This window comes from Stegostoma tigrinum, chromosome 6 (genome assembly GCF_030684315.1).
Source record: "Stegostoma tigrinum isolate sSteTig4 chromosome 6, sSteTig4.hap1, whole genome shotgun sequence".
Taxonomy (NCBI): domain Eukaryota; kingdom Metazoa; phylum Chordata; class Chondrichthyes; order Orectolobiformes; family Stegostomatidae; genus Stegostoma; species Stegostoma tigrinum.
This window is the reverse complement of record NC_081359.1, coordinates 47,263,956-47,283,296: the sequence shown is the minus strand read 5'-3', so window position 1 is coordinate 47,283,296 and position 19,341 is coordinate 47,263,956. Positions and strand designations below refer to the sequence as shown.

The following is a 19,341-nucleotide window of genomic DNA, read 5'->3' as shown; positions in this document are numbered from 1 at the left end:
GTTCCAAAGGCTTGGGGACCGCTTTGCAGAACACCTACATTGGGTTCGCAGCAAACAACTGCACCACCCAGTCATGAACCATTTCAACTCCCCCTCCTGCACCTTAGACAACATGTCCATTCTGGGCTTCCTGCAGTGCCACAATGATGCCACCCGAAGGTTGCAGGAACAGCACCTCATATTTCGCTTGGGAGCCCTGCAGCCCAATGGTATCAATGTGGACTTCACGATCTTCAAAATCTGCCCTCCCCCAACCGCATCCCAAAACCAGACCAGCTTATTCCCACCTCCCTAACCTGCCCTTCTTCCCTCCTATCCCCTCCTCCCACCTCAAACCCCACCCCCATCTTCTACCCACTGGCCTCATCCTGCCCCCTTGATGTGTCCGTCCTCCCTGGACTGACTTATCCCCTCCCTAACTCCCTACCTACACTTTACTGGCTCCACCCACGCCTGTTTGACCTGTCTGTCTCCTCTCCATCTATCCTCTCCTTTATCCATCTTTTATCTGCCTCCCCCTCTCTCCCTATTTATTTCAGAATTCCCTTCACCTTCCCATTTCTGAAGAAGGGTCTAGGCTCGAAACGTCAACTTCCCTGCTCCTCTGATGCTGCTTGGCCTGGTCTATTCATCCAGCTCTACACCTTGTTATCTTGGCTCAGACATTCCCAGCATACACCGCTTTTTGGCCAGTTTTGATGCCCTGTTTATTTCAGTTGCTGTACCTGTACTTCTGGCCTCCCTTCTTAATGATTTTTATATCACTTGAGCAGTCGCGCGCTGCTACACTTATAAAATCTCTGACTTATTAGTTAAAAGTTACTGCTTACAGCAACTGCTGAGGAAAAGAAATGACTTTCTTCAAGCTTGCATTGTTTTTGAATGCTGAGGAAGAAGAACAGCTCCTTCCTTTTTGCAGGTTTGATGACTTCTGCTTCAGGCATTCACACTTGTGAGCTTTTCAGCTACCTGTGAGCCAATTACATAATCATTAACAGACAGAAGGCCCTTGTTATCAATAAGCAGTCACAACTCCGCAGATCAATCAGCTATTTCACGCCAGCCAAATGCTCCTTCATATACAACTCTTGAGTCAAGCTTGTCTGAAACTAGACTTTCCCAATCTGCCTGTCCCGTAGCTCATTGCTTGAACAAATAGTAGTGTAAACCGCACTGGCAAAGTGCTGTAATGCTTTTCACAATCCTTGGTTTTTAAAGGAGTCCTTTTCCAACTTGGCTCATAATCAAAGATACAAGAAAATAAACTGATACAATCTTTATAACAAAATGGATACTGGAAAGATGTTTCTGTTTGAGGAAGAGACAAGAACTAGAAGACAATTTAAAAGTAAGTAGTCTCCATTTAAGACATAGACTCATAGAGCCATATAGCGCGGAGACAACAGTTCAATCAGTTCGTGACCAACTATAATCCCCAAGTAAACTAGCCCCACCTGCCTGCACTCGGCCCATATCCCTTTGAACATTTCTTGTTCTTGTGAATTAGAAGGGTGGCACAGTGGTTCAGTGGTTAGCAGTGCTGCTGAGAGGCACATTCTCCCAGCATCTGAGTGGGTTTCATCCGGGCGCTCCAGTTTCCTCCCACAGTCCAAGATGTGCAGGCCAAGTGGATTGGCCATTTTAAATTGTCCAAAATGTCTAGGGACGTGCAGACTAGGTGGATTAGCCATGGGAATGCAGGTTTACAGGGATGGGTGGGTCTGTGTTGGATGGTCTCCGGAGGGTCAATGTGGACTCGATGGGCGAAATGCCCTTTTTCAAACTGTAGGGATTTTATGATTCCATGATAAATTATGTAAATGACTTTTAAATGTTGTAACTGTACCCATAACCACCACTATCGATGGATGTTCATTGCACACACGAACTTCTCTGTGTTTAAGATAAATTTGCTCCCCATATCTTTTTAAAATCTTTTTTGGCTGATGTAGATAGCTGCTTGATTAAAAAGGAGTTTCATGGGGAGACAAGAAAGTAGATTTGAGGTCACACCAGATCTGTGATCTTATCAAATGGGGGGCAGGTTCCAGGGGCTGAATAGCCTGCACCTGCTCCTAATTTGTATGCCTGCATGTATGTATGTTTGTATGGTACCTGAGTTTTGTTTTTAGTAACAATATCTTTTACAACTGTCGTTTGAAGGCTAGTACCCTTATTAAAATATACATTTAGTTCAGAATTATTGTAACTGAGAACACAGAAATCATATTTTCCAAATGTGCACCTCAACTGCTGTTAGCACATTTTGATAGTTGTTGATGAACTGCCCGTAATTTTTAATTCAAATGGTCAGTAACTCATCAGCAACTAATAATGATTTTCTGATGCTGGACAAAGTTCGGTATTACAAGTATATATCCAGAAATCTGCATCAAAGCCATACAGAAAGCCACTTCCAAAAAGAAAGTCATTAAATACGAATGGGTTACTGTTGCTAAATATTCTGGAATGATAGAGGTTAAAATTTTAACATAGTGTAGGTAATGGAAGAGGTTGCAGATTTACTATCGAACCTTTTGAACTGTCACCATTGCAAGTTTTTCCCAGTATATATTTATTTCTAGTGTTAAATATATTTTGTTCAATAATGTCTTTAATTTTTGTGTGTACAGCAATATAATGCCTCCATCACTGATCTGAAGCAGCCAATGCTAGTCAGCCAGTTAAAAAGTAAAAATCGTTTCAAGGATATGGCCCCACGTCTGGCTCACCTTGTTCCAGAGTTCTGCTTCCTCACAGGTAACAAACAAAAGATTTCCAACCAAATAGTCATCCTTCACACATGTGCTGAGCACATACTTATTAAAGTTATTCTTGCATCTGAATTGTATTAATTTTATTGTCACATACTCAGAAGAGAACAGTGTGTAGTTTACAAATTACCACGTGCGGTGCCATCTTAAGTACAGAGGTACCAAGGTACAGATTCTTCAGTTCTTAGGAAAAAGTATTAGAAAATAAAGAATTAATAACTCCAACATTGTAGCTTGTAGGAATAAATTAGAAAAGAGGGAAATAAAAAGTTCATAACAACTGTTATTCCAACCCAGTCCAGATTGGCAGCTTTCCCCCACTATGCACTGGGACTTGACTCCAGACTGCACCAGGCTTCACCCCAAGGCCCAAGGCTGAGAGACTGTTCTGGAACCACCCAGAGACTGAAATCCACACTGAAGCCATGCTCGCCTGAGAGACCATCACGCTGGGCCGAGAGACTGCCCTGCTAGGCCGGGAACAAGAACAGAAGTTGCTGAAAAAGCACAGCAGGTCTGGCAACACCTGTAAAGAAAAAAATCAAGAGTTAATGTTTTGGGTCTAGTGGCCAAGGAAGGATCACTGGACAATAAACGTTAACTCTGATTTTTTTCTTCACAGATGCTGCCAGACCTGCTGAGCTTTTGCAGCAACTTCCATTTTTTGTTCCTGATTTACAGCATCCAAAGTTCCATCAGTTCTTATTCTGCTAGGCCAGGAGGCAGCCACGCTTGAATGGGAGACCCATTGGTTGCCCAGTTTTAACCTGATTTGCCTACCTTTGCATTGGCCAACTGTTAATTTTCATAATCAAAAGACAGGCAAAATGAATCTTCAAAGGAAAATTACAAAATAAAATAGGGCACAGCTCCGACCATACAAGTAAATATCAGGTGATGATACGAGTGTGGTCAAAGAGGGTGCTTTCAAAAAATAGCTTCAGGAAGGAAAATGAGGTAGAGAGGAAAAGAGGAAGGGAGGCCTAGAACTTGGGTGTTGGGCAAATGTTGCCATAATCGTCAGTGGTGGGGAGATCAAAATTGGGATTGCTCAGTTGGCCAGAAATAGAGGACTGCAGATGGTTAAGAGGGTGGAAAAGACAAGATACAAAGAAATGAGGACATGGAAAAATTTAGAAACGAGGATGAGAATTGTAAGATCAAAATATTGCTCAACAGGTAGTTGTGTGGATCAGGAATGTCACAGTAGGGAAGATGATTGGGATTTGGGTAAAATGGTTCAGTGTGGTTCCCGGCCGATTAAGATATCCTCACCACTTGTTCTGGAGCATATTTACCGTGACTGATATTTTCAGAAAAACCTACCATGAAATGAAATTGAAACTGACATTTGTTTTCCTTGTAAAAATTACCATGTCAATTCATTTTGCTGTAATGTGTTGTCCATAGGCCTAAGCAGCCAGGCTCGCTCTGATTTTCAAATAATGAAGGATTTGGCTGCAGAAACACAGCTGTCTCCTCAAAAAAGACAGAAGAGGCTGCATGAACTAATAGATAATATTCAAAGGTAAACAGATAAATAGGACAAACATTTAATTCTGTAAATTTTGAAAAACAGCAGCCAGGTGGTATTTTGTGAATTAGTTTGTTACTTTATATGTTAATATGGAGAAGGGTGAGTTACGTTAGTCCTAGGAATTGAACACTCGCATTTGAGGAACTGGACACTTATAGCTCAGGCTTAGCACAGTTTAATATTGTGTAAAATCTTCCAATCATCCATAGTAAAAGTCTCAAATTTGCAGGAGAAGCTCCAAAATGCTTGATTTCGTATTTACTTATCCCAGAAACAACTTCAAGATGATTTCCTTACAATTTCAACATGGTGACTTAATAATGATTTTACTTATAATTTTTATTCCTTGGGAAGATAACTGCGTTTTCACCCAGTGGTTCACAATTGAGCCATTGATCTGAAAGTTAAACCTGTTTCTCTGTTCACAGATAATAAAGTGTGAAGCTGGATGAACACAGCAGGCCAAGCAGCATCTCAGGAGCACAAAAGCTGACGTTTTGGGCCTAGACCCTTCATCAGAGAGGGGTGTGGGGTGAGGGTTCTGAAATAAATAGGGAGAGAGGGGGAGGCGGACCGAAGATGGAGAGAAAAGAAGATAGGTGGAGAGGAGAGTATAGGTGGGGAGGTAGGGAGGGGATAGGTCAGCCCAGGGAAGACGGACAGGTCAAGGAGGTGGGATGAGGTTAGTAGGTAGGAAATGGAGGTGCGGCTTGGGGTGGGAGGAATGGATGGGTGAGAGGAAGAACAGGTTAACCTGTTAACTGTAACCTGTTCTGGGGTGGGAGGAAGGGATGGGTGAGAGGAAGAACAGGTTAGCCTGTTAACCGTAACCTGTTCTGGGGTGGGAGGAAGGGATGGGTGAGAGGAAGAACAGGCTAACCTGTTAACCCTAACCTGTTCTTCCTCTTACCCATCCCTTCCTCCCACCCCAAGCGGCACCTCCATTTCCTACCTACTAACCTCATCCCACCTCCTTGACCTGTCCGTCTTCTCTGTACTGACCTATCCCCTCCCTACCTCCCCACCTGTACACTCCTCTCCACCTGTCTTCTTTTCTCTCCATCTTCGGTCCGCCTCCCCCTCTCTCCCTATTTATTCCAGAACCCTCACCCCATCCCCCTCTCTGATGAAGGGTCTAGGCCCGAAACGTCAGCTTTTGTGCTCCTGAGATGCTGCTTGGCCTGTTGTGTTCATCCAGCTTCACATTTTATTATCTTGGATTCTCCAGCATCTGCAGTTCCCATTATCTCTGTTCACAGATGTTGGCCAGCATTTTCTCTTTTTATTTCTATTCCTGCAAAACCAAAAGTGAAGTAATCTTTGCTGCTGCACTCATGGGCTCCAAGCCCAGAGTTCATTGGCCATGAGCACCTCAGCAGTCACAGCAATATGTAAGCGAAAACTGAAAGGGCTGCAGATGCCATAAATCAGGAACAAAAACAGAAGTTGCAAAAGCAGAAGAGTTGTGCATGGGGGCCGCAATAGGTTTGGAACAAGGAATGTTCCATATATCCCACAAAGAGACTGGCATAACTGGGGCCCATGTGGGTACCTATGGGCACCCCGCTGACCTGAAGAAGGTGAGAGGAGTTAAAATGGAAGTTGTTGAGGGTGAGGATGAACTCGGCTAATTGGAGGAGTGTAGTGTTGGGTGGGGACAGTTCAGGTCTTTGCTCCGGGAAGAATCGGACAGCTCTAAGACCTAGGAGATGAGGAATGGCCGTGTAAAGGGATTGCATGTCCATGGTAAAGAAGAGGTGGCTAGAACCTGCAAACTGGAAGTTTTGAAACCGGCATAAAGTGTCAGAGGTATCATGGAAGTACGTGGGCAGGGATTGGACCGGGGGGAGAAGACTGAGTCAAGGTAAGAAGAGATGAGTTCTTTGGAGCAGGAAGCAGGCTTGAAACAATGGGTCTGCCAGACAGTCCTGTTTGTGGATTTTTGGAAGGAGGTAGAAGTGAGCTGTGCAGGGCTGGGGGACTGTCAGCTTGGAAGCTGTGGCGTGGTGGGGGTGGGGGTGTGGAGGTTACCAAGTGAAATGAGATAAATTAACATGGTAGATACAATGGCCTGATGTGTCATGGGCCAGGTGAAGATAGGAGGAGGTATCTGAGAGCTGGCGCTCAGCCACTGCAATGTAGAGGTCAGTTTACAACAGCATCACCCTTTATTGGCAGGCTTAATAACAAAGTAAAGGTTTCATTGAATCACAGAATCCCTACAGTGTGGAAACAGGCCTCTCAACGCAACAATTCCACACTGCCCCATTCCCCTATAACTCACCTAATCTCCACACCCCTGAACACTACGGTCAATTTAGCATGGCCATTCAACCCAGCCTGCACATCTTTTGGACTGTGGAGCACCTGGAGGAAACCCACGCAGACACGAGGAGAATGTGCAAACTCCAAACAGACAGTTACCCAGCAGTGAAATTGAACCTGGGTCCCTGGCGCTGTGTGGCAACAGTGCTAACCACTGAGCCACCATGCCACCCCTCGTTCACCATGCTAACAAGAAACTTTTTCTTTTCCTTTCAGGCATCAAAGCCCACAAAAAGATCCAACAACTCAAAGATACCCATGGATCTCTGGAACCTTGTTCTTCTCCCCTTCCCTCTGCCTCCATCCCCTCTGTCAACCCCATTTCCTGTCAGATGTTCACCATCCCCCCTAACTTTCCGCTGTCTGATGCTGAACATTCTATACTCAGCAGAGGCGACCTCTTCTTCTGCCGACTTTGCCTCTGACCATTTCTTTGGACAAGAAACTCAACAACTTCCATTTTAATTTCTCTCACTTTCTTCAGGTCAGCGGGATGGCCATTGGTACCCACATGGGCCCCAGTTATGTCAGTCTCTTCGCGGGATAAATGGAACATTCCTTGTTCCAATCCTATTGCGACCCCCATGCACAACTCTTCTGCTTTTGCAACTTCTGTTTTTGTTCCACGGACACCTTTGCCTCGTTCCAACGCTCTCCCTCCACCTGGATCTCTCCCTCTGGCCTTTATCTGCACTTGATCTGTTCTTTGAGAGCTATCGAAGTGATATTTTTCTGCCCCCCACCCCTCCCTTCCTGCCACCAAATTCAACCTATCTCCCTCCGAACAGACTACACTCCATGCACTTACACCAAACCCTGACGTTATTATTAAGCCTGCTGATAAGGGTAGTGCTGTTGTAGTCTGGTGTACTGACCTCTATATTGCAGTGGCTCAGCGCCAGCTCTAAAATACCTCCTCCTATCTTCCCCTGGACCATGACCCCACCATGAAGCATCAGGCCACTGTATCTACCACAGTAACTGATCTAATTTCATCTGGTGACCTCTCCCCAACTGCTTCTACCTCCTTCCAAAAGTCCACAAACATGACTATCTGGGCAGATCTATTGTTTCAGCCTGCTCTTGCCTCACAGAACTCATCTCTTCCTACATTGACTCAGTCTTCTCTCCCCAGTCCAATCCCTGCTGACATACATCTGTGATTCTTCTAACATCTTACACCAGTTTCAAAACTTACAGTTTGCGGGTTCCAGCCATCTCTTCTTTACCATGGTCATGCATTTCCTTTACACGTCCATTCCCCACTTCCTGGGTCTTAGAGTTCTCCGCTTCTTCCTGGAGCAAAGACCTGAACCGTCCCCACCCACCACCACACTCCTCCAATTAGCAGAGCTCATCTTCACCCTCAACAACTTCTATTTTAACTCCTCCCATTTTCTTCAGGCCAGAGGGGTGGCCATAGGTGCCCACATGGACCCCAGTTATGCCTGTCTCTTCATGGGGTATGTGGAACATTCCTTGTTCCAGTTCTATTCTGGTCCCCACCCACGACTCTTTCTCAGCTATATCGATGATGTCATCGGTGCTGCTTCCCTGTCTCATTCGAATTGGAAAAGTTCATCGATTTCGCTTTCAATTTCCACCCTGCCCTCACTCACCTGTTCTAATTATGGCTCCTCCCTTTCTTTCCTTAACATCTCTGTTTCCATTTCTGGAGTTAGACTGTCCACCAATGTCCACTGTAAACCCACTGATTCCCACAGCAGCCTGGACTATGCATCCTCACACCCTGCTTCCTGTAAAAACTCCATCTCATTGTCTCAGTTCCTTCATCTCTGTCACATGTGGCCACGTGAGGCCAAATTCAACAAGGGAGCCTCCAAAATGTCCACCTTCTTCCTCAACCGAGGGTACTCCAGCTCTATTGTTGACAGGGCCCTCAACTGAATCCAAACCATCTCCTGCACTTCTGCCATCACCCCTTCCCTTCCCTACTGCAACAGTGATAGGTTTCCCCCTGTCATGACCTATCATCTCACCAGTATCCACACCCAGAAGATCAGCAGATTCCATTTTTGCCACCTCCAGTGAGATGCCACCACCAAATACATATTTCTCTCCCCTCCCTTGTCTGCCTTCTGCAGGGACTGTTCCCTCCGGGACATCTTGGCCCACTCTTCGTTCACCCCCAACACCCCCTGACAGCCCCACAGCACCTTTCCTGCAACCAGTGAAGGTGCAATACTTGCCCACTTACCTCCTGCCTCCCCACTGTCCAAGGAACCAAACATACCTTTCAGGTGAAGCAACACTTCACCTGCATTTCCCAGAATCTAGTCTACTGCACTCGCTGCTCGCAACGTGGTCTCCTCTACATTGGGGAAACGAAGTGTAGACTGGGTGACTGCTTAGCAGAACATCAATGCTCTGCTCACAAAAAGACCCTGTACTACCTGTTGCCTGCCACTTTAACACACCACCCTGTTCCCTGGCCAACATCTCTGTCTCTGGCTTGATGCAGTATTCCAGTGAAGCTCAACACAAGCTGGAAGAACAACACCTTTTCTGTTTGAGGACCCTGCACCCCTCCGGACTCAATTTCGAGTTCAATAATTTTAGGGCCTAAACTCTCCCACGTCCTCTTCCCCTACCCGTACTTAACTGGCCCCAGTGAAACTGTCCACTTAACCTGCTGTTCAGCCTCCAGCACCCCTCCATGTGGGGGACTGGCTGCAGTCCCAGTAGTAGCCTCTGCTTCTGGTGGTGCTGCTGGGCATGGAAATCTGCCAGCCTTCTGATTGGCAGGCCATGCACAGAGATGGGGCATGCCCTCAAATGAAGATGGAACAAAATCTGAGTCATCAATGGACTTGTCCACACCTTCCCAGTTCCACATAAGGTTTTAACCCATCAACTAAGTGTTCTAATATGAACATGCAAACTGAATTATTACAGCACTGTGTTATGTGAGTAGTGGGTATGAATAGAGCAGACTAATTTGGGAAATGCAGTAGTTAACACTGGACTATTATAGAATCATAGAGCTGTACAGCATGGAAACAGACCTTTTGGTCCAACTCGGCCATGTCGACCAGGTATCCTAATTTAATCTGGTCCCATTTGCTAGCATTTGGCCCATATGCTTCTTAACCCTTCCCATTCATACACCTATCCAGGTGTCTTTTAATGTTGTAATTCTACCATTTCCTATGGCAGCTCATTTCATACACACACCACCCTCTGTGTGAAGCAGTTCGCCCTTGGGTTCCTTTAAAATTTCCCCCTCTCACCTTAAGCCTATGCTCTCTAGTCTTGGACTCCTCTACCCTTGGGCAAACCCTATCTATGTCCCTCATGATTTTACAAACTTCTCTAAGGGCATCCTTCTGCCTCTGATACTCAAGGGAAACTAACCTGAGCCTATTCAGCCTCTCCCTATAGCTCCAACCCTGGCAACATCCTTGTAAATCTTTTATGAACCTTTTCAAGTTTCACAACATTCTTTCTATAGCAGGGAGACCAGAATTGAATGCAGTATTCCAAACATGGCCTAACCAATGTCCTCTACAGCCTCAACAAAACCTCCAAACTCCTATACTCAATGCACTGACCAAGCATACCAAACACCTTCTTCACTATCCTGTCTGAGTTGGTAAGGAAAAGACCGGGAACTATAGAACAATGAGTCCGAGATCAGGTGGTGTCAGGGATCCTGAGGAACAGGATTTACATGTATTAAAATGTCACGGGTTGATCAGGGATAGTCAACATGGCTTTGTGTGTGGTAAATCATGTCTCACTAACTTGTTTGAGTTTTGGAAGTAACAACGTTTAGGGCAGCACGGTGGCTCAGTGGTTAGCACTTCATCCTCACAGTGCCAGGGCCCCAGGTTCAATTCTAACCTTGGGTAACTGTCTGTGCGGAGTTTGCACATTCTCCCAGTGTCTGTGTGGGTTTCCTCCGGCTGCTCGGGTTTCCTCCTACAGTCCAAAGATGTGCAGGCTAGGTGGATTGGCCATGCTAAATTGCCTATAGTGTTCAGGGGTATGTAGGTTATAGGGGGATGGGTCAGGGTGGGATTCTTCAAGGGGCGGTGTGGACTTATTGGGCTGAAGGGCCTGTTTCCACACTGTAGGGAATCTAAACTAATCAAAGAGGATTGATGAAGGCAGAGTGGTGGCTGTGATCATTGTAGACTTCAGTAAGGCGTTCCACAAGGCTCTGTACGGTAGACTAAGGTTAGATCACATGAATATAAGGAGAACTAGCCATTTGGATACAGATCTGACTCAAAGGTAGGAAACAGAGGGTAGCGGTGGAGGGTTGCTTTTCAGACCGAAGGCCTGTGACCAATGGTTTGTCAAAGGGATCAATGCTGGATCCACTGCTTTTTGTCGTTTATATAAATAATTTGGATGTGAGTATGGAAGATATGGTTAGTAAATTTGCAGCTGACACCAAAATTAGTGGTGTAGTGGGCAGCCAAGAAGGTTATCTCAGAGCACAACCGGAGTTTGATCAGATTGGCTGGTGAATTGAGAAGTGGCAGGTGGTGTTTAATTTAGATAAATGTGAAGTGCTGCATTTTGGAAGGGCAAATCAGCAAAGGTCCTGAGGAGCGTTGCTGAATAAAGAGACATTGGAGTGCAGGTTCATATTTCCTTGAAAATAGAGTCACAGGTAGACAGGATAGTGAAGAAGGTGTTTGGTTTGCTTGCCTGTATTGGTCAGTGCAATGAGTATAGGAGTTGGGAGGTCATGTTGAGGCTGTAAAGGACGTCGGTTCGGCCACTTTTGGAATTTGGTGTTGAATTCTGGTCTCTCTACTGTAGGAAGGATTTTGTGAAACTTGAAATGGTTCAGAAAAGCTTTACAAGAATGTTGCCAGGGTTGGAGGTTTTGAGCTGTAGGGAGAGGCTGAATAGACTGAGGCTGATTCCCTGCAGTATCGGAGGCTGAGGGGTGACTTTATAGATTATAAAATCACGAGGGACATAGATAGGGTTAAGGTCTTTTCTTCAAGGTAGCAGAGTCCAAAACTAGAGGGCATATGTTTAAGGTGAGCAGAGAGGATTCAAAAGGGACCTAAGAAGCAACATTTTCACGTAGAAGGTGGTGCGCAAATGGAATGAGCTGCCATAGGAATTGGTGGAAGCTCGTACAATTACAGTATTAGAAGGCATCTGGTTGCATATACAAATTGGAAGGTTCAGAGGCATATGGGCCAAATGCTGGCAAATGGGACTAGATTAATTTAGGATATCTGGTCAATATAGAAGTGTTGGACTGAAGGGTCTATTCCATGATGTACAGCTCTATCATCTGTGAAACTACTTTCAAGAACTATAAACCTGCACTCCGAGGCTTCTTTTGTTTAACAGCACTCCCCATGACCTTACCATTAATTGTATAAGTCCTGCCCTGATTTGCCTTTCCAAAATGCAGGAAAATTATCCTTTTGAAAGCTAAATTTGCAGCAGCACATCATAAATCAGGGGAAGAAACAGAGTTAAGAGCTCTGCCATTTCAGGGGTTCCTCACCCTTCTAGCATCACAAGGTATTGAGAGGACATCAGAGCATTGGGCAAGGATAACAAAATGTGAGGCTGGCTGAACACAGCAGGCCAAGCAGCATCTCAGGAGCACAAAAGCTGACGTTTCGGGCCTAGACCCTTCATCAGAGAGGGGGATGGGGAGAGGGAACTGGAATAAATAGGGAGAGAGGGGGAGGCGGACCGAAGATGGAGAGTAAAGAAGATAGGTGGAGAGAGTATAGGTGGGGAAGTAGGGAGGGGATAGGTCAGTCCAGGGAAGACGGACAGGTCAAGGAGGTGGGATGAGGTTAGTAGGTAGATGGGGGTGTGGCTTGGGGTGGGAGGAAGGGATGGGTGAGAGGAAGAACCGGTTAGGGAGGCAGAGACAGGTTGGACTGGTTTTGGGATGCAGTGGGTGGGGGGGAAGAGCTGGGCTGGTTGTGTGGTGCAGTGGGGGGAGGGGACAAACTGGGCTGGTTTAGGGATGCAGTAGGGGAAGGGGAGATTTTGAAACTGGTGAAGTCCACATTGATACCATTAGGCTGCAGGGTTCCCAGGCGGAATATGAGTTGCTGGTCCTGCAACCTTCGGGTGGCATCATTGTGGCAGTGCAGGAGGCCCATGATGGACATGTCATCTAGAGAATGGGAGGGGGAGTGGAAATGGTTTGTGACTGGGAGGTGCAGTTGTTTGTTGCGAACTGAGCGGAGGTGTTCTGCAAAGCGGTCTCCAAGCCTCCGCTTGGTTTCCCCAAAGTAGAGGAAGCTGCACCGGTACAATGGATGCAGTATACCACATTGGCAGATGTGCAGGTGAACCTCTGCTTAATGTGGAATGTCATCTTGGAGCCTGGGATAGGGGTGAGGGAGGAGGTGTGGGGGCAAGTGTAGCATTTCCTGCGGTTGCAGGGGAAGGTGCCGGTTGTGGTGGGGTTGGAGGGCAGTGTGGAGCGAACAAGGGAGTCACGGAGAGAGTGGTCTCTCCAGAAAGCAGACAGGGGTGGGGATGGAAAAATGTCTTGGGTGGTGGGGTCGGATTGTAAATGGCGGAAGTGTCGGAGGATGATGCGTTGTATCCAGAGGTTCGTAGGGTGGTGTGTGAGAATGAGGGGGATCCTCTTAGGGCGGTTGTGGCGGGGCCGGGGTGTGAGGGATGTGTTGCGGGAAATACGGGAGACGCGGTCAAGGGCGTTCTCGATCACTGTGGGGGGAAAGTTGCGGTCCTTAAAGAACTTGGACATCTGGGATGTGCGGGAGTGGAATGTCTTATCGTGGGAGCAGATGCGGCGGAGGCGGAGGAATTGGGAATAGGGGATGGAATTTTTGCAGGAGGGTGGGTGGGAGGAGGTGTATTCTAGGTAGCTGTGGGAGTCGGTTGGCTTGAAATGGACATCAGTTACAAGCTGGTTGCCTGAGATGGAGACTGAGAGGTCCAGGAAGGTGAGGGATGTGCTGGAGATGGCCCAGGTGAACTGAAGGTTGGGGTGGAAGGTGTTGGTGAAGTGGATGAACTGTTTGAGCTCCTCTGGGGAGCAAGAGGCGGCGCCGATACAGTCATCAATGTACTGGAGGAAGAGGTGGGGTTTGGGGCCTGTGTAGGTGCGGAAGAGGGACTGTTCCACGTAACCTACAAAGAGGCAGGCATAGCTGGGGCCCATGCGGGTGCCCATGGCCACCCCCTTAGTCTGTAGGAAGTGGGAGGAGTCAAAAGAGAAGTTGTTGAGGGTGAGGACGAGTTCAGCTAGGCGGATGAGAGTGTCGGTGGAGGGGGACTGGTTGGGCCTGCGGGACAGGAAGAAGCGGAGGGCCTTGAGGCCATCTGCATGCGGAATGCAGGTGTATAGGGACTGGACGTCCATGGTGAATATGAGGTGTTGGGGGCCAGGGAATTGGAAGTCCTGGAGGAGGTGGAGGGCGTGGGTGGTGTCACGGACGTAGGTGGGGAGTTCCTGGACCAAAGGGGAGAAAATGGAGTCCAGATGGGTGGAGCTGAGTTCGGTGGGGCAGGAGCAGGCTGAGACGATGGGTCGACCAGGGCAGGCAGGTTTGTGGATTTTGGGAAGGAGATAGAAACGGGCCGTGCGGGGTTGGGGAACAATGAGGTTGGAGGCTGTGGGTGGGAGGTCCCCTGAGGTGATGAGGTCGTGAATGGTGTTGGAGATGATGGTTTGGTGCTCGGGTATGGGGTCATGATCGAGGGGGTGGTAGGAGGTGGTGTCGGAGAGTTGGCGTCTGGCCTCGGCGATGTAGAGGTCAGTGCGCCATACTACCACTGCGCCACCCTTGTCTGCGGGTTTGATGGTGAGGTTGGGGTTGGAGCGGAGGGAGCGGAGGGCTGCCCGTTCTGCGGGGGAGAGGTTGGAGTGGGTGAGAGGGGTGGAGAGGTTGAAGCGGTTAATGTCTCGACGGCAGTTGGAGATGAAGAGGTCGAGGGAGGGTAGGTGGCCTGGGGGTGGTGTTCAGGAGGAGGACTTGTGTTGGAAGCAGGTGAAGGGGTCAGTGGAAGGAGGGTTAGGTTCCCGGTTGAAGAAGTAGGCATGGAGGCGAAGACGGCGGAAAAACTGCTCTATGTCCAACCGTGACTGGTATTCGTTGACGTGTGGTTGTAGGGGGACAAAGGTGAGCCCCTTACTAAGGACTGACCGTTCGTCCTCAGTCAGTGGGAGGTCTGGGGGGATGGTGAAGATGCGGCAGGGCTCAGTGTGGCTGTCTTCTCTGGGGTTGCTGGCTGTGGAGGTTGTGGGCGGAGCGATGAGGTCGTCGGCCGTGGGCGGGGTTCCGTCGGCCGTGGGCGGGGTTCGTGGCCGTCGGCAAGGATGCTTGGACTCATTTGTAGCAACGGAAACGTTATAACTGGAAGTAGATGTTTTACTCCAGAAATGGAAATTATTAGAGATGAGGAGCAGCAGCTCACAGAGGAAAGAGTTCACTTGACATTAGAAGGCCAGAGGAGAAGGACAAAGGGGATGATGGAAAAGGACACAATACCTGATTTGAACGGGCAAAGATCTATAGATACTTGAGAACTAGTGCTGAAGGCAATTGCAACATTCGAGGAAGAGAATCACAGATATCTGTATCCTTGTCAGCTGTGAATTGCTGCAGCTGCTCACAGGCAATTGCACACTGGTACCTCACACAGATAATAGATGATGCCTTGACTGAGGATAAGGTGGCCTCTTCCCGATATCTTCCAGGAGGAAAATATTGTTGCAATCCCTTGCTCATGACAGGTCTGTGGTTCCACTGTAACAGCTCAGATCCCATGCGGCACACTGCCACAAATATCCTTCCTCAGGACAGCTCGTAACCTTTGATATGGCTGCTTTGGGTATCTGAAAACTTCCTCCAATCCTGACTTAATAAGCTGTAATTGGATAGGATATGTAGCTCCAATCAATTGAAGCGATTATATTTAGGAAAATCTGAAACTGTGCTCTGCTAAAGGTACGTTGCTGAAATAAAAACAAGCTGATTTCTGTCTCCCATCTTGGCACTGTGTCTATTTAATAGCAGAAGTACAAAAAAGGCATAACATTCTGACTGTCTTTTTACAGAAATAAAATAACACGGACTGAGTTGGAAGGTTGGGGCTTACACCTTGATGAGCAGATTTCATTGGTAGGCCGTGTCCTTCCTCCTGAGAAAATTCAAATGCTTGATCATTCGGTGAGTATTCATCCGTTGTTATCATAAGTTATGCATTTAAATCAGAATTCCAGTGGATTATTCAATTTGTACAAAATGTAATATTGCATGTAACAATCATATTTTATTTGAAATTCTGCAGTCCTGTACATTTTCTAAAGAACATCTTTGATATTTACATTATACATCAAAAGCATTAAGACAAGAGAGTTGAAATTACCCTTTGAGGTATTATCCGACATTTGCTTAGGGCACTCAACTTAAATTCCAATCTTCACTATTATGATATTGACTGTGATTGCGTGACCATGGGCCTAAAATTGGTATTCCTAAATTGATCCACATTTGGAGAAATTGGGAATGATAGAAAATGGGCCAAATTAAACAGCACACAGCAGCTCATGGCTACAGAGAACAGTGGAAAGCAGGGTCAAAGAGGTTATGCATTGGAGAAGTGTTGATCAAACTTTCCTGATGCTATGACTGCAATCATTTTACATCCCCTCAATGTGGCAACATTTGAGAAATACTCACATGGCAGTTTCATAGAATCCCTACAGTGTGGAAACAGGCCCTTCAGCCCAACAAGTCCACACCAAACCTCAGAGCATCCCACCCAGACCCAATCCCCTCTAACTGACCTCATCTACACCTCCCTGTTCACTATGGGCAATTAAGCATGGCCAATCCACCTACCCTGCACATCTTTGGACTGTGGGAGGAAACCAGAGCACCCAGAGGAAACCCACGCAGACACAGGGAGAATGTGCAAACTCCACACAGACAGTCATCCAAGGCTGGAATTGAACCAGGGTCCCTGGTGCTGTGAGGCAGTAGTGCTAACCACTGTGCCACCGCGCTGCATTATTTTTTCCTTTATTCTTTCATGGGATAGGGTGTGCTGGCCTGGCAGCATTTATCACCCATCCCAAATTGCCCAGTTGGCAGATAAGAATCAGCCACATTGCTGTGGGTTTGGAGTCACATGTAGGCCAGACCAGGTAAGGATGGCAGTTCCTTCCCTAAAGGACATTAGTGGACAAGGTGGGTTTTTCCTAATAATTGACACTGGATTCATCGTTATCATTAGCTTCTTAATTCCAGATGTTAAAAATTGAATTCAAATTTCACCATCTACCATGGCAGGATTTGAACCCAGGTCGCCAGAACATTCTATGGGTCTTTGAAGTAACAGTCTAAGCACAAGAAACAGGACTATTTTGTTGATAAAATCAAGTTGAATTGCAAACTGAATTCTGTTTCATTTTGTCCACCTCACTGACAAGAGGACTTGAGTAAAGTGTTTTTTCAACTGATCAAAATGTTCAAAGCATGGACAACATTTCTAAAGGGTGATAATCACTGAATTATTGCCCAAACAATGTGTAAATTAATATAGAGGCATGAAGTTCAGATGAATTAGCATATTGCTTATCTATATCAATGATTTGAATGAGAATGTACAAGGCATGATTAGTAAGTTTGCAGATGACACTAGAATGAGGGTATCATGGACAGCAAGGAACATTATCAGAAATTGAAGCAGGATCTTGATCAGCTGGGGAAGTGAGCCGAGAAGTGGCAAATAGATTTTAATATAGGTAAGTGTGAGGTGTTGCATTTTGGAAAATCGATTCGAGATAGGAGTTTCATGGTGAATGGTAGGGCCTTAAGGAGTGTAGTGGAACAGAGGGACTTTGGGGTTCAGGTACACAGTTTTCTGAAAATGGTGTCACAGATAGAGAGGGCAGTGAAGATGGCTTTTAGCGCACTGACCCTCATCAGTCAGGGCATTGAGTGTAGAAGTTGGGAAATTATGTTGCAGTTGTACAGGATGTTGGTGAGGCTACACTTGGAGTACTGTGTTCAGTTTTGGTCACCTGTTCGGGAGGATGTTATTAATTGGTAAGAGTGCAGAAGAAATTTAGAAGGATATTGCCAAGACTCAAGGGAGAGGTTGGACAAGTTAGGACTTCATTCTTTAGAGTGTAAGAGACTGAGGGAGGGTCTTATAGAAGTGTATAAGATCATGAGAGGCAATGATATGGTGAATGCACTCAGTCTTTTTCCCAGGACTGAGGAGTCGAGGGCTAGAGGGCAATAGTTTAAGGCAAGAGGAGAAAGAATACATGAGAACCTGAGGGGGTTAACTATCTTATACAGTATCATTGAACCAAAAGGGCTGCATGTACAAGTTAGTAGTTAACATCTTAAATAAAACTGATTTGGGAAGATTCTCATGCTACAACATGCAATCAGTGGGCATGCATAAACCAGGTAAGTGAAACAAATATCACATCAAATGGGACATGATAAGAGCTCTACTGTAATTCCTGGTATATATTCACCACACACATGTTTTAACTGAATGGACCCATGTGGGCTGTTCAGATAGCAGCCTAACACAGTGTGGAGGTGGAAGAACATAGCAGGCAGCATCAGAGGAGCTGGAAAGTTGACGTTTTGGGTCAGGACACTGCTGTGTTCCTCCAGGCCCATACTGCATTGTCTCTGACTCCAGCATCTGCGGTTCTTGCTATCTCTCTTGCCATTTTAGATCTTCACAGCACCAACAGCGCTACCAAGCTTAATTTTACCAGCAAAGACTATTATTCCCTGATAGAGAAGTGCATAACTAGAGGCCTCCAATATACGTTAATCACCAATCTTTACTCTGGTTTGAAAATGTGGAACTCATTACAGTAAGTCTCCGCTAAAAGTTGATTCATTTCATATGGTTTTTCGTTTTCAAGTTATAAATAAGTTAGTATCAATATCATTAATTAACAGTGTCAGTTTCACCTTAATGCCATTTGCAGAATACCCGTTCTGTGGTCTGCCTGCCCAGATGACCTCTTGCCCCATTACATCCATTATAGCCCTCCATCCCTCTACAACCCCTTGTATCCTGCCCTGGCTCCTGCTTTGACAACTTCACTGCACACTCTAGCCTCACCTAACCCCAGGCCTTATTTCTTGATCTTGCTTCTTCTCCAGCCCTGGCTCCTTGAACCTTGCGTGTCTCCTAGACCAGGTCTTGTCCTTGCTCCTTATGCTGTCCAACCCTCAACCTTGTCTCTCACCCTCTCTTCTGGCCTTAAGTCCTGACTTCATTCATTTTTGAATTTACTCAATCTAGATTGGGCTCAATCCAGTGGCAGAGTTTAGACAGTTCAAGGACTCCAACTGATAGCCACATTGACTAATTTATATCACTAGATGGAGCCTAGGCAATCTAAAAATACACGTGTGTGTTGAGCAATTATTTTATTTGTTCTGTGAGCTGTAACTATTGTATTTCTTTTACTACATATTTAGTGATGCATTTTTTTTATCGCAAGTTACTCTAGCTGGAATGGACATTGCTGCACATATTTGGTACCTATTTTCTGACCGAGTAATGTCCAAGGAGCCTAACTCTGGATGGGAACTGGAGCTACAGATCAGAGATGGGGTAGCTGGTGTACAGGCAGATACACCGTGCAGAGAGTCTGTGAGAAAGGACAGACAGTTGATAGGGCAAAGTTGAAGTCAGTGCAATGGGTTGAAGTGTGTCTATTTG

The 19,341-nt window shown here is 46.4% G+C and overlaps 1 protein-coding gene across 1 annotated transcript in view; it reads left to right on the top strand.

The window, feature by feature from the left end:
- The window catches only part of LOC125453245 (piwi-like protein 4), a 127,933-nt gene that overhangs the window by 57,964 nt on the left and 50,628 nt on the right, over positions 1–19,341 (top strand). Inside the window, exons 9-11 of the mRNA XM_059646964.1 lie at positions 2,634–2,760; positions 4,185–4,302; positions 15,689–15,800. Coding sequence (XP_059502947.1) covers positions 2,634–2,760; positions 4,185–4,302; positions 15,689–15,800 — 357 coding nt within the window. The remainder of the gene's footprint in view (positions 1–2,633; positions 2,761–4,184; positions 4,303–15,688; positions 15,801–19,341) is intronic.